At 41.9% G+C, this 14,709-nt stretch overlaps 1 protein-coding gene across 4 annotated transcripts; it reads left to right on the top strand.

The window, feature by feature from the left end:
- Positions 1–1,748: 1,748 nt before the first annotated feature.
- Positions 1,749–13,993, top strand: kctd1 (potassium channel tetramerization domain containing 1). Of its 4 annotated transcripts, XM_013270979.3 has the most exons (6): positions 1,749–2,106; positions 5,374–5,513; positions 7,808–7,986; positions 8,652–8,796; positions 9,951–10,256; positions 12,548–13,993. In XM_013270979.3, the coding sequence occupies exons 2-6, from the start codon at positions 5,424–5,426 to the stop codon at positions 12,707–12,709; spliced, it is 882 nt and encodes a 293-aa protein (XP_013126433.1). In that variant the 5' UTR covers positions 1,749–2,106; positions 5,374–5,423; the 3' UTR covers positions 12,710–13,993. The 4 variants fall into 4 exon arrangements, with proteins under 4 accessions (XP_013126433.1, XP_005476410.1, XP_005476411.1 ...); XM_005476353.4 differs by lacking the exon at positions 5,374–5,513 and having other exon boundaries at positions 1,750–2,106; XM_005476354.4 differs by lacking the exons at positions 1,749–2,106; positions 5,374–5,513 and adding an exon at positions 5,718–6,136.
- The last annotated feature ends 716 nt before the right edge of the window (positions 13,994–14,709 follow it).

Below are 14,709 nucleotides of genomic sequence, written 5' to 3'. Positions count from 1 at the left end.
GCTTATTGAACTTCCTCTTTCAAAACTTACTCTCAGTAAGTGTTAACAGTAGAGACCAATTCTCATACCAGTAATTACACCTAGTGTTTCTGAGACATTACTTTAGTCCGTAAAAAAAAAAAAAAGAAAAGAAAATTCCAGCAGGCGGAGTGAGTTTTCCAGGCTTCCTCTCTCCTTTCTCCAGTGAGAGCATTTATAACCCTATGATGTCATTCAGGTTCGTCAGTTTCTGTTTGGGGCAAATTTAACATCTGCAACCAATCTGGATAATTTGTCCACCAAAACGTGGTACAGCCAGCGAGTGCAGGCCTGCTGTTGCTGCCATTATTTAGATCTAAATCCAAGTTAAATACCTGCCGTTCACAGGGACATTGGAACAATTGCTTAGGTTCTTTTTTTGGCAACCAACACCGCACTCATTCAGCAGTCTCCCCTGGTTAGTTTCATGATACGTGTTTCGAATGCTTTGAAGTTCAAGGATCGTATTAAAAATAGCTTCACTCGTGCAGAAAAAATAACATATGGGATTTCTATAAAAGTTGTTCATTCTTAAGGCATCATGGCTGACACCTGATTCTTGAAGTATTGTGGCCCAAACCAGCAACCTGTGGAAAAAGTAACCTCATCTTAACAATTTAATCCCCTGTCCCTGTGGGACGTGCTGGTCAAAAAGTGGAAAGTTTCATGGCCGAATTGGACAGTTCATCCTCAAAAGGCGATTTTGTTTGTAATTTATAAAAGATCTGAGGACACCACTCTCCTGATGAAAAGAGCTGAAATATGTTTTCACATGCTTCAGTCCATCAGTCCCTAGTGACGTGGCATTGTTTCTCCACTGTTGCTTGAACTTCAAAACGAGCTTGGATTCAGTTTTGTCTCTGCGTGAACATTAGGCTACATGGCATGTTTATAAATATTTAGTTTAAATTGATGTCTTATCCATCTTTTTTTCTCTCTGGTTTCTCTGCTTTTTATGTTGGGTAAAGTTACACTAACAGCTTTGCTTTCATATAAGAAAGTTTGCGTTCTGCCCAGTAGGGGGCGCAGGAGATATTTCAGCCTTCCTTCATAGTGTATGGTATGAGGATAACTATTAAGAATCTAAAGGAATAACTGTCAACTCTGTGCCCACATGTGCACAAAACAACACTCTTAACTCGGAAAGAATAATTATGCCTGTTGACTTGTAACTTTGAACATGTAATTCCTTTACTGTTTGCATCCCCAAAGTAATTCTAAAAGCCTCAGAAGTGCCTCAATCTTCCTGAAATCATGCATGGTTGAACATTTGAAATGAGCTCGCACATCACCCTCGGGCACTGATTCAGACTTGATTGAGGCAAGGCAAGCTGCAAGTGCTTATTTATACAACTGGTCTACGTCATTTGGAGGTTGTCCAAAGGGAGGAAAGAGGCTGAAAAGATCACAAAGACCAAACTCGAGTGAGAATTTCATTAAGCACATTCTATTAATTTCGTTGATTCAAGGTTAATCAACAAGTTGTCAGGGAGCACATGCTGCGTGTATACGTTAAAGAAGCAAACTAGTCAGGTTAGATGTCTGAAAAGTAAGGGGGAGAAAAAAAAAATCAAAGGACTCCACCAACAATCTATATAATTATCATCATCTGCTGCCTTTCCTCCCTGGCAGAAAAACACTCCATCCATTTGTAGAAATCGCCCGGGGGAACGTTACATCAAAACTAATCATAACGATTAAAATCAGCTTCTCTGCGAGACCGAGGCAATAGGCAAGTTGGAGGCAGGAGGGGTGAGGGTGTTGTAAATGCAGAAAGAAAAAAAAAATATTTGATTTTATAAAAACATAAACTCAACAAAGACTGAGGCACTGCTGCTGTGATCTCTTTCTTTGCTCGCGGTTTTATTTTGCAGATTGGTTTAGACTGGGGCAGAGACATGAGCTAATTGTATCCTGATCTTTGCCTTGAGGGGTTTCGGAGCCCTGGAGCAAGTATTCTGTATTTTGTTCTGTCTACCTTAGCCAAGCTATTGCATTTCTCACTGGTGTAGGAAGAGAGGCAGATCGTGGGCCAAATCGGACGGAAAAGGTGCCCAAAAAGATACTTTATGCCGCTCTATGTTTCAGGTAAGCGAAGATTTATTTGGTTTGATTTTATTCCCGAGGTTGGATGGACTGGGACATAGAGGCGCAGCAGCTTTTACGCATGTGCCAAGCGATTCGAGCGGTACAGTTCTTAAAAAATATTTAACCACTTCCTGGCTATTGTCCCTTACTTACTGTACAAATGTATGCGCGTGACTACAATGTAGGACGTTCTGGTGCATCCAATCTAAACGAACAGCGGGCTCAGACTGTGATCTTGTCGAGCAAAGACTCTACTTATCCACCGTGTGAATTCGCTCCTGGCGCGTTTCAGCTCGGAAAACATCGCCGTCTCCGTGTCTGCTGCTGCTGTGCAACTTGCTCGTAACTTACTTAAACCCGCGTTTGTCGTTTTCGTAAAGGTTTTTCGAAGTGAGTTTTGTCGTGAAACACTTCCATTTCCTGGCTGCCCTAGATCTTCTAATGAAAGACGCCATTGTGGAGTAATTTTGCCGCGGGCGTATTTCTTATTCTGTATGACAGGATGTACCTTTTTACACACGTCAGTGCGGAATCTGTGAATCATCCGTTAATGCAAGCCATGTCCGCGTTATGAGATTCACATTTATGCAAAAGACGAAAATAGGAGCGAATTTAGTCTTTAGTCTCCTCGCTTTAAGACCGCGCCGTGCGTAATCAACTCCAAGGTCCGGATGCGAATCGGCACAGATGTACTTACTCAGTAGTAGTAACAGTATCGACTTATTTCGCCTGTAGGACTATACTTTGTAAACAGACATGTACTCCGTTTAAAGTGTGTACTTTCTACAGTATTGAATGTGGCATCCTAAAATATAAAGATTTTTTTAAAAAAAATAAAAATAAAATAAAACATTGCGTTTGATTACTAAACATCTACCACTGGACCCCAGGGAGAATACTCAAATCCAGCTCTGGTCACCTGTAATGAAGCCCTTAGCCAGTTTCACGAGTTCCAGGGGGTGAATGAATAAAAAGAATGGGACTGAGATGTTTGGTTGTCAAGACCGATCACCTGATGGCGCTGTTAAAAAATAAAATAAAAAAAAAGGAAAAGGGGAAAAAAAGAACTGTATATAGTGCTTCGGTTCATCTGTTTCACAGTGACAGTAGATTTACAAACAGAGCTCTGAGCTGAAAGAAGACACTTAACAAAACAAGCCAGAATCGCATTAGTGAAACTACAGGATCGGTCTGAACTTCATCTTTGCTTGCTCGATTGGAACGCTAGGAGAGAAATGCTGTTATTGTATTTTTGTAGTGGCTCTGCCACTCCTATGCCCTGGGATAGTTTGCTCTGTGCCAGTGAACATGCACTACAGTCTCTAACAGCCTGCGGCAACACAGCACTGATCACACTTCCTTATCCGTGATGTCATGCTGATGTACAGCTCCAGTAACTCCACAAAGAATCATTTTCAAGTAGATAAGTAAGTCTGAGAAAACTGAGGGAGTAATTGTGTGTTCCTGGTTGATAAATAAGTAAGCACTACTATGGCTTGTTTTATAGTTAACAGCTGTGTATGAAATTCTTGATCGTGTGGAGAATCAAAGCTTATCCGGACCACCGTGCTGTACTGGAAATGATTATTTTTATGCATGTTACAGCCAAAAATTGAAAAGGTGACTACACATGAACTCAACAAGATGCTTTAAAGTACAGGTTTGCGTAGTGTGTTCAAATGTGGTGATGTGTTTGTGTTTGTGTGGGCAACCTCTTCATTCTTTCATTAAATGCCTTAGTACTTTTTCATACTAAACACATTTCCACAGGTCATCCAAAACATACCAAATAATCCCTTTACTGTTAAGTGTAAGACGTGGAGTCAGTTTGGAGACAAAGACAAAGATGTGAATGCAAAAACAATAATGACAATGACAAAAGTTTTATTGAAATGCAGTATTTTAGCTTTGCTGCAGCATGCAGTTACTTTATATTTACAAAGTATACAAAGTCCAGTGGGATATGTATTTGATCTAGCTTACAGTTTTTACCCAAACCATGCTGTTATAACAGTTCATCATTACCTTTTTCATATATATTTTATATATACAGCTAGCGGCAACTGATGTTAACCCAGAGTTTGTAGCTGTCTGTGTATGGACATTTCAAACAAATGGCCACAGGCAACAAAGCTGAGACAACCCATCCAGATTATGTAAATACCAGTCTGCCTGCCTTGAACTGAATGTTAATGCTCTGATCTGAAATGCTAATTGTATCTTGTGAGATATGTCGAAACAGTGAAGAGTTGCATTCTGGGATGGCCAACTTAAAGTTAGTCTGTTACATATGCTGAACCCCAGAAGGCCCCTCAATTATGACAACAGCAGACAGATCCTTGCTTTCCATGTTTTTGGATTAATTATTAGTGGAAAACATACCCTGCTATTTCTTAAACATTCAACCCCAGCTACTGTATGGTGTTTGTTCCTTAAAGTTTGAAGAAAGATGGTCTTGCATTAAAGGCCTGAAAGAAAACTGGTGAAAAACAACAGAAACAAAAGGGAGTAGCTCGACTGCTCCGGGCTTTGATGCTCTGCGCCTGTTTTAGATTTGTTTGTGCATGCTGTGGTGCAACAAAATTACACGAGCTGGATAAACGAACAGATTCCCTAAACACATACGTTTTGACTTCTTTCGCAAACATCCTAACATGCATGGGAGACTTCTGTACCTCTGTGCCAAATTCAAAATGGCAACAGGTAGGAAAAGCGCTCGTGTGGCACATCTCAGGATTCGTACTTGTGGATTCTGAGGACGCTGTGACCTTTGAACCGATTTTGAGCTACAACAAATTTGACGTAGACGCGGGTCCGACGAAAGGTTCACGACACGTCTGTATTTCCAGCAACTCGGGATGATTTTGTGATATGAGAGCTCATTCCCTCAACTGGCTCCCTCCAGCTCCCAACCCTCCACTTCCCACCCACCCAACCACCCGTTCTCTTTCACTCTCTCTTCTTTCTCCCCTGCAATTTTCCATAATGCCTCACAGATTTTACACTCAATCCACCTTTGCAATGACAAGGCTTTGAGGAAATCCAATTCCACCAAGCTGTTTTCAGAACTTACTCTCCACAGGCACACACTTTCTCTCACTCACTCGCTCTCTCACACACACACACACACACACCACCATCTCCACAAATTAGTCAGGGAACAAATTACCTGCATTCTGAGTGTGATCCCACGCACTTTGCCGGCTGCCTTACACAGGTCCCCTTTTGAAGAGCAGCCATGTGATTTCTCTCTCTTTTGCCCCGCAGGCCCCTTTGCCTTCTGCGAGGGATTCTGGAGTTGAATTTTAAAACTATGTATGGCTGCTGCCTGCGCTTATCAGCGCGTGCACAAGTGGCATGCAAATCAGACCAGGATCACACACCGCATTGGAGGCCTACACTCAAAGGCAAGCTTAATTGCTAATTGGGTATCTAGGTGTGAAACTCACACTGCCAATGAGAAACAGGAATGTGGATGTTTTAAGGCCAGTGGTTGAACTAATTAATTTTAATCTGAATGTTATTAAAAATTGTGGATTCCCTACATTTCTTCTGCGGGAAAAAAAAACAACCCAGGAGAGTGCTGTGGCAGTACTTTTAACCGCAATTGGACATGTTGTGGTCTGGTTTTATACTCCACGATATCATTAGTGTGGTAGCTTTGCAATGCTGATGTGGTCACTGGAGGTGGTGTTAACACCACACCGCACCGCAGCTCTAACACTTGTCAGACACAGAGCCAGGGAGAAACAGATGAAGAAGTTTTATAGCTGCTGTCTGCGTCTGCTCTGAGGGTCATACCGTTGACTTGAAGGGGTGTTAGCTGGTACTTCACATGCAGTGTTTCTTTGCTGACCTCAAGGACGTTTGAGTTATTGATAACATCTTGCAGCCTGTAAATAGTGAAGAGTCTTTTCCGTTAAAACATCATATTCAGAATGCATTTGGTCATCTAAAAAATAAAAGAGTGATGTTCCTGACTGCTTTTGGGTGACTGGAAAGCTCACAATCAATCAGGTGCTTATGGCTGGTAAGTGTGTGTATGGGTGGGGGAAGGTTTTTTTTTTTTTTGAATGGGCTATTGCAGGGGTATTTTTTTTCTTTTTTTGTCCATGTGATTGAGAAGGTTGGCCACTGTTTCGGATTTGTCACAGACTCAACTTTGTTCGACTGATGTGTTGGAAGGCTGAACAAAAACTGCTGCTGAACAATGGGCAGCAACGTGTAGGGTGGGGGGGAAGTGGTCGCGCGTGGAAACACTGCTCCGAAAAGGGGGGCAAAGGCCAGCTGTTCAAGGTCCAGATGTGGCGTGTTAACCCAAATCGCATTATAAGCAGACGATCGCATTTTGCAGGCTAAGGCAGGATTTGTTTCATTCCGCGAAAATGCGACACACATACCTGCCACTGAAACAGCGACAGCCCAAAAGAGCCGCGGGCACTACAATGCTAATGTTGTCGGGGGCTTTGACTTCTCCCAGCCACTGCAAAGAAGCCGCTCCGTGTGACAGCAACGGCTTTCGCTCTCACCCCCGGTGCTCGCTATTTTTTTTCACGCCTCTTCATTTTTGGCAGGTGTGTTGGAGAGGGTGAAAAAAAAAAGCCTCACCGCTTTCTCCTATCTCTTTAACCCTAAACGTCTGAGCCGTAATGGACGAAACGGATATCATGGACTTAACGCATCAGAAGGCGAGAAAGCGACCGCGTCCAATCAGTTCCGTGGATGAGTCCGTGCACGCTTCCCTCAAACGGCTCCCGATCCGAGCGGCGGAGTGCAGGGAGAGCTCGCTGATGTTCGCTGTCAGAGGAGAGCCCGTTCCCGCAGCATCTCTGAAGCAAAATGACCATTCGGTGACTTCCTCTCCAACCACAGTGATGCCGGCGCAGGTAAACGCGTAAAAGTGTCGTGTTGTCTGGGGAGGGGGAGAGCGATTTAACTTTCGACTTTATGGGGCGAAGTGCCGGACACTTTGTTTTTTGGTTGTTTTGTGTTTTTTTTAATTTACCGAATCAAACAAATCATCTCCTCGATGCCCTCAACCGTAGACTGCGCACATAGTGTCAGACAGTCCTTCTTGTGCAATTTACTGTTAAATGTATGTCTTGAGTTCACGTTTTTTTTTAATTTGTTTTTTAAAGAAGATGTGTCTAATGTCCTGCCCACTCCTTAGTGATCAGGACACTTTCGAGATTTTCTCCAGTCTTCTCAAACTTTTTCGGGTATAAAGTCATTTTTCATCTCAGAGCTTAACAGAAATCGTCTCCTAATGGTGTTTGTAGGTTATCATGAGACGTTATTCTCCAAATCCTATTATAGTATTCAAATCAGGAATCATTATTGCTCATTTTCATGACTGAGATTGATGCTCCAAATTAATTTGGTTTTGGAGATTATGGCCCACAGGAGTGGATGCTTGTGGATTGTGGCAACATTCAGGTCAAGGTCGGGCTGCTCTATCTTGCACAGAAAAGGGTAACAAGAAAAAAAACCCACCCTTCCTCTCCACTCCTGACTGCAGAATATATTAGACTAAAGAAATGCACAGATTGTTGTCTCTTATTAGCCTTTCTTTCTTTTTTCTTTCCTAATATACTAATTTTGTCCATCCTCCCCAGACTTGTTTTAATTGTCTGTTTCATTTGCAGCAGAAGATTGCAATCTAATGTGTCTTCCTACATGCATTTCCTTTGTGCTCCCTCAGGATAATCGCTCCAGCATGTCCAGGCCCATGATCACACGGTCACCGGTGTCTCCCTTGAGTAACCAGGGCATCCCAACACCTGCTCAGCTCACCAAGTCCAATGCTCCTGTGCACATCGATGTAGGTGGGCACATGTACACCAGCAGTCTGGCCACCTTAACAAAATTTCCAGAATCTCGGTGAGTTTGCCCTGCCATACAGATGTATTTTAAGTGGAGGGGGAAGGTTAAGATCCAGGGTCAGGGATAACCATTTGTGGCAGGATTTTTGCATGTATTGTGTGTTTTACCAGGGATGTTTTCTGCTGGAGCCTGATGGTTTTTGTCAGAATTTCCTCGCAGTTTGTTGTTTATTGGTTATTGTTGTAACGTGATGGTCAGATGTCACATTTTGTAAAACTCTGCTATTTTAAAGGGGTAAACAATTTGTGAGCGCTTTAAGTGCAGAATGCAGAGTGCAGACAAAGGCAACTTGGTTATTCTGACAGATGTCACAGCAGCAGTAAAGAGCCAAAGGGCATGGAGCCATCTGGAGGCTGGGAGGCCACACTGTCGCTCCGAGCACAGGCCCGGGGGTGACTGCCTCCCTGCCTCAGGCGACCAAGCACCAGCTGGTCTTGACCTCTCCGGACCACCTTTCTTTCTTTCTTTAAGATAGATTTAGTGAGATCAAGTTTAGGCTTTAAAAATTGTTACAAGCTTTTGTTTGTGAGTGTAAAAAAACAACAACAACAAAAAAAAACAAAGGATAGAATTCTTAATCCTGATATGTTGTTCTCCTTCTTCCTTCCTTACCTCCCTTTCTGCCTAAATCACCACCCCTCCTCTCTCTCTCTTACGGGCAGAATTGGTCGTCTCTTTGATGGCACAGAGCCTATAGTCCTGGACAGCCTGAAGCAGCACTACTTCATTGACAGGGATGGACACATGTTCCGCTACATCCTCAACTTCCTCAGGACGTCCAAGCTCCTCATCCCCGACGACTTCAAAGTAAGTCGATGCCCATCCTAGAAACTGTAAATTCCCATCAGCCAGTCAGCAGTCCTACAACTTAACACACACAATGAATGCTAAGGCCGTGGAACGCCTTTGGTCACTGGTCCTCCCTGAGTTACTGAAAATGGTTCACATGCTGGAGAGAAAATATCAGGGCTCTACCAAACAAACCCCAATTGCAAAGCATTTCCTCATCAAGAGATGCAGTTTGATCCCTTCTAGCTACGAGCTGGCAAAGATTCTTTTGCAATACATAAGTAAAACAGTAGGCTCGTACTGAAACAATTATACTGACACCCATGGCCATACGATATGCTTTTTTTCTGCAGCTCTCTATGTTCTTGTGCCAAGTGTCCATCCAAGGTGCCTGTCACTGTATGTGGCACATAAGAACCCCCACCCCCCCTCAAATGTTTAAGCAATAATTACTGAACTTGCCCTGGGAGAAAACAAATAACCACATTATCAGATGGACTGTCCACTGTGCAAAAAGTATGTCAGTTAAAATAAGCAAAGGCAAAAGACAAGACTAAGTTCAAGCTAAGGCCATATGCTCAGTGAGTAGATGTTGAGAGGATCATGTGAAAACTGGAATGTGGTGCAGTTTAGGCCCTGCAGTGCTGTGAGTAAAGGATCTGCTCCTCTACCCCATGCAACCCTGTGTTACACGTCGCCCTGTATCTTCTCTACTTTGGATCTTTTGTAATTTTTCCTGAGTGGTGTCTCGACTAGGGTTTATTGTTCATTCATGTAGAACAGTGCTTTTAAAGCTTCCTTGTTTTTTCTTTTCTTTGTAATATCTCAGCTTTAGAAAGAAAATGACAACTTTTAACTGTTTTGCTTTTTGTGTCTTTTATTATGTTGCTCTCTAGTATCCAAATTGTTCTGAATTCTGCATCAAGTTTACCCATGTAGAAGATAATATTGTACAATTAAGCATCGATCTAGGAGGAAAAAAAACAGAAAATATTACAAAATACTTTGAAATATAAACAGAATAATCAACAGGAACAACATATTTGACGCGTATTTGAAAATATACCATATTTACCATGGTTTTAATGTGTAAACCGTTAAGGCCGACAACTTCACATTTCTTTTTCGGGAATGCAATGATGTGAAAACCCTTCAACGTTTATATCCTACAGGACTACAGTTTGCTGTATGAGGAAGCACGATATTTCCAGCTGCAGCCCATGCTTGCTGAGCTGGAGCGCTGGCGCCAGGACCAGGAGCTAGGTCGGGTGTCCCGTCCCTGCGAGTGCTTGGTGGTGCGTGTTGCACCCGACCTGGGCGAGAGGATCACACTCAGCGGTGACAAGGCCCTGATCGAAGATGTGTTTCCAGAGATTGGAGACGTTATGTGCAACTCCGTCAATGCCGGCTGGAACCACGACTCCACACACGTCATCCGGTTCCCACTGAACGGGTACTGTCACCTCAACTCTGTCCAGGTTTGTATCTATCTATCTTGAAAACATAATAATTGATTGCAGTAATGTTGTGCTCATTTAGCCTTTTTCTGTCGTAAAAAATTAGTGATCTCTGATTGCAGACTTTGTTTTTTTTAAATCTTTTTTAATCTAATCAAATCACAAGAACAGCCTTGCAGAAAAATGGGCGCTTTGATGAGTTCATCAAAGCGCTAATTTAGAAAGCTATCATTACGCAAGTCTACCACCATCTTTACTTTCTGTGATCTGTATGGAATAATAATGTTGACTGTAACTGGAGAGCTGAAAAAGGGCTGTGCTTCAGTACTAGCCACTGATGTAACACTATGTTTTTGCTTGGTTTTGAACATATAACATTGCATTACACAAAAATGAAGGTGTAGATGTGCTTCATATGCCAAAAAATCAGTTAATCGGGACTTTTGATTTACATAAAGTTTGAAAGACCTCAGTTCAACCCATTACTTCCGGTGAAACAATGTCTCACAACCTACAAACATTTTATTTTTGTCTCTTGGTCTAAAAAGTCATTACATTGGCCAGAGTCTTCCATCATGTGCTAGATGGTTTAAAGACTGAAAACAGAGCCCAGAGACGCTGAAGGATCCTCTCGGCCCATTTCAGTAACAATATGCTGGAAGTTTGTTGTAAATTATTTGAACAATGATGACCAAAACGCTAAGTTACAGTTGGCAATAGGGCCAATCTAATGAAAAGTGATTAGAAAGTTGTTAATGATGGGAGTTTTACATACTGGAACAGCTGAGACTTTTATCAGTGGTGCAAAAGGAAACTGTAAGGAAGAAGAAAGGGCAAGTTCAGGATGTAATGAAAACACAAGTCAGTAACTCTGAATGTCTTAGTGGATCAACAGATTGATGTTCAATTTAAAATAAAATCAAGACTTTGAGGGTGTTCTGTTCAAGTATTGTTTCTGTGTATAACATCCCAAAAGCATTTGGCTAGATTTCCTACTAAGAATTGGATGCCTTAGTGAATGAATACCAGCAATATCTTGAGGTTGTGCACTTCTGATATATTAGTTTATCTTTGTTTATTAAAGTTAACTTTGCCTTTGTAAACTCTTATAAGGTATTAGGGGTGTTATACATCTAAGGGTTGGGGGTCTATTCGAACACCATTCATTATAAGGAGATAGAAAATAAGTTTGTTGTAAGAACTAGAGGTCAAGTTTCAATTTGCTTTAGGTGCATGCTGCACACACAAGTAAGGCTTTACTCAACAAAACACTCTTTTTGTGTCAAACTCCATTGTTATTGTCTGCCTGTATTTGGCAATCCTGCATTTCCCAGATTATAAATTCATACTCCAATAACTCATTGATGGTGAAATCCTCAGACATGCATCCATAAATGATGAAGTAGAGGCATATTTGAAAAGATTTTACAATGATTTTGGACTATGTCTCCATCTGAGGAAGTCAAATCACCGCCTCCTTCCCAAAAAACACACACACAAACCAGAGTCTGGAGTGTGTGTGCGTGAGTCGTGGAGAGCAAGCAAGAGAGTGAGCATGCTCCCTAGCAGGTTGTCCCCAGGCAGGGCCCATAATCCTGTTTGGTTATTAAAGCACGCCGGCGGTGAATGCTGTATCTGCGGCTAATGGAGGCAGGGCGGGGGGTTTGAGAGAAGGAAGGGGAGCAGAGAGAGCTGCCAGCAGTAGGGGGACCTTTGTAGTTTTGGTGAAGGCTTGGGCCTGGGGGAGAATTGGGGAGAGGGTTTTTTTTTTTCCTGAGCAGCCCACACTGAGCCAAGTGGCAGAGAGAAAGCCTCACTGCTCCCTGGGGCCTCTTCGATGGAATGTGATCCTACAACCCCCCTGGACACGTCTGTAGATGTCTGCGAGGCTGTGGGATCAGGAACAGCTACACACACATAGACAAACACACATATACACCAGAAAACAATGAAAATGAGGTATGAGGCAATATGAGAGGCTCTTGGTTTTGTGAAAGTCTTGTGAAAGTCCCATCCAAATTCCCGTCACAAGCCGTATGTTGCTGCTACTTACTCCCAAAGCTGTTTCCAATGCTAGACTAAGGCAGCAGCACATAATTGGAGGAGTTTCGGGTGATTGAATGCTTTGCAGCTTTGCAGCAGTAAACAAAAGGTTAGTGGTTAACAATTTAGCATCACTGTTGTAGCGACTCCCTGACTGGCTTATCACACTGACTTTTACCGAGAAATGACCAACCGTGTGCATTTCCTTCTATAATCAATGTCTTGCTTCTGACATCCTCCCCCCTTCTATCTTCTTCCACATTTCCCAGGTTCTAGAGCGTCTCCAGCAACGTGGCTTCGAGATCGCTGGCTCCTGCGGTGGAGGCGTGGACTCATCCCAGTTCAGCGAGTACGTCCTGAGGAGGGAACTGAGGAGGACAAGTCAGCGAGGGCCCAATTCAAACAGGATAAAGCAGGAGCAGCTAGACTAGAAGCCTCCCAAGCAGCAGGAGGTGCTAGACTTTTCTGTGGCAGCCAAACGCTTGACGCTGCAGAGCTCTGTGGACTCTGTTTTTCTTTGTTCCCTTGTTGATGTTTTTTGTTTTCTTAAACTTGAGAATCATCTAAAGAATAAAAATGAAGTGCAACAGGAGATTTTTTTTTTTTTTTTTTTTGCCATAAGAAGATACAAGATATTTGATAAGTTTGAGATTGTCCCCCTAAACCAGTTTAAAAAAGGATTTATATATGCTGGATCCCCAAACAAAGTTTGTTTTAAAACTTGGAGCCTACATTAGGTTGAATAGGAGTCCTAATTTTCCCATATAAATTAAAAAGAAAAGCATTTGTTGCTGATTTTGTGTGTTGCATAGCTTTTTTTATTTTTATTTTTTCAACCAGTGACTTGATTCAGTCTCGCTGGCATATTGGTTAAGTCTGTTTTTACCCCTTGTTTTGAAAAGGTCACTAATGTGTTGCTTACAGTGCAGAATGTCTTCGTTGTCATAAACAGTTAGTCAACAACAGCATCTGTTTTTCATAAAATACCATGATGTTAAATAATTACGATACCAATCAAGTGTTTTTTCTTTAATTGCTTATTTTATTGGCTTAAGGCAAAAAATACAGTTGACATCAAAATTTAACTTCAAAGAATTTTTTTTACATATATATAGTAAGGAAATAGAAGAAGCTACTTTCGTCTGCTCTCTTATTCACAAGGGGTCACCACAGCGGGTAGCTCTGCATGTTTGATTCGACAGATTGTTCTTATTCCGGATGCCCTTCCTGGCACAACCCCAAAAGGGATTTGTGTCTCCTCAAACTGGGGATCCTTCTTTTGTTGGGCAAATGTGTAAACCACTACACTATGGAGCCGCTAGATGCAGTAAGGAAATCATTTTGTGAATTATTATGACACACCATTTGCCTCATCAGGGACTATGAGCTGCAAACCCCCCGCGTCCTACTTTGGGAATTATTTAATTGGATCAAAAAAAATTCCCTTGAGTCATGACCTGTAAATTTTCATCGTATATGTGTTTGTGTTTTTTACATTTAAACTTTTTAAAGGAAATTTTGTTGCTTCAGACATGACTGAACAGATTAAAAGCTTATTGTACTACCCACTCCAAGATCACTTTTATTTGTAGCACATATTCATATGAAGTTGAATATAAAGTATTTCTTAAATAACTGACCCACCTATGCTCCCTAGATTTGAGTAAAGAAGAATGTAGCAAAAAAAAAAAGTGAAATAAATCTCAGCTAAAGTAGTTATGGTGTCTGTTCACAGTTTTTACTTTGCTGCAGGGACTGCTTTCACATGTCCCGCAGCGGTTAATTAGTAATTCCATAAATTTGATTTTGCTGCATCTGTTGTACCGCTCGCAATTATTTCAAGAAACCTGAATGTATTTAATGGCAAACATGATAAAAAAAAAAACCCTTAACATTATGTAGTGTCTTTGCTCTTTCCAACCAGAGAGGTAAAGCAAACTGCCGAGGCAATATTATACCTTGGAGGATTTATGCTGGTGCATCAGTGACTACACAGGGCATTCTTTACTTAGTTATATTGAATAGAGCCGACTTCTCCACGCAAGTCCTGTCAGTTGTACTTCCACATATTCCTGCAGGGTCAAAATCCAAAGTGAAATCCCACACGGAGCCCTGTCGTCTTGTCTCCATCCCTTTTGGCAGAATCTCCACTTTCTTTGGCTATCTACAGTTTATGCTATATGTCTCCCTTTCAGGCCCGTTTGCCCCAGATTCCCTTTTGACTGACTGTTATGCTCATAGGCTAGAGGTGCAACTGTGAGTGGTTCAAAGCAATGCTCTGTTCTCAGTTATAAAATCAAAAAAATTCCTGTGCACGTGGAGGAAACTATCAACTTTCAATTAAAAGCACTAGAATTCACTCAATTAAAAGTTTGTGTTTAAGACAATATATCATCGGCTGATCATTCTTTTAACAAAGCTAAATATAATG

Source organism: Oreochromis niloticus, linkage group LG18 (genome assembly GCF_001858045.2).
Source record: "Oreochromis niloticus isolate F11D_XX linkage group LG18, O_niloticus_UMD_NMBU, whole genome shotgun sequence".
Taxonomy (NCBI): Eukaryota; Metazoa; Chordata; class Actinopteri; order Cichliformes; family Cichlidae; genus Oreochromis; species Oreochromis niloticus.
The sequence above is the reverse complement of the archived record's forward strand: the minus strand, read 5'-3'. Positions and strand labels throughout refer to the sequence as shown.

Bases quoted from the DNA above. Each gene is read 5' to 3' on its own strand.
- kctd1 (XM_003437895.5), top strand. From the start codon at position 6,756: ATGGACGAAACGGATATCATGGACTTAACGCATCAGAAGGCGAGAAAG. The intron at 7,987-8,651 runs GTGAGTTTGCCC...TCTTACGGGCAG, and splicing joins ACAAAATTTCCAGAATCTCG to AATTGGTCGTCTCTTTGATG. The intron at 10,257-12,547 runs GTTTGTATCTAT...CACATTTCCCAG, and splicing joins GTCACCTCAACTCTGTCCAG to GTTCTAGAGCGTCTCCAGCA.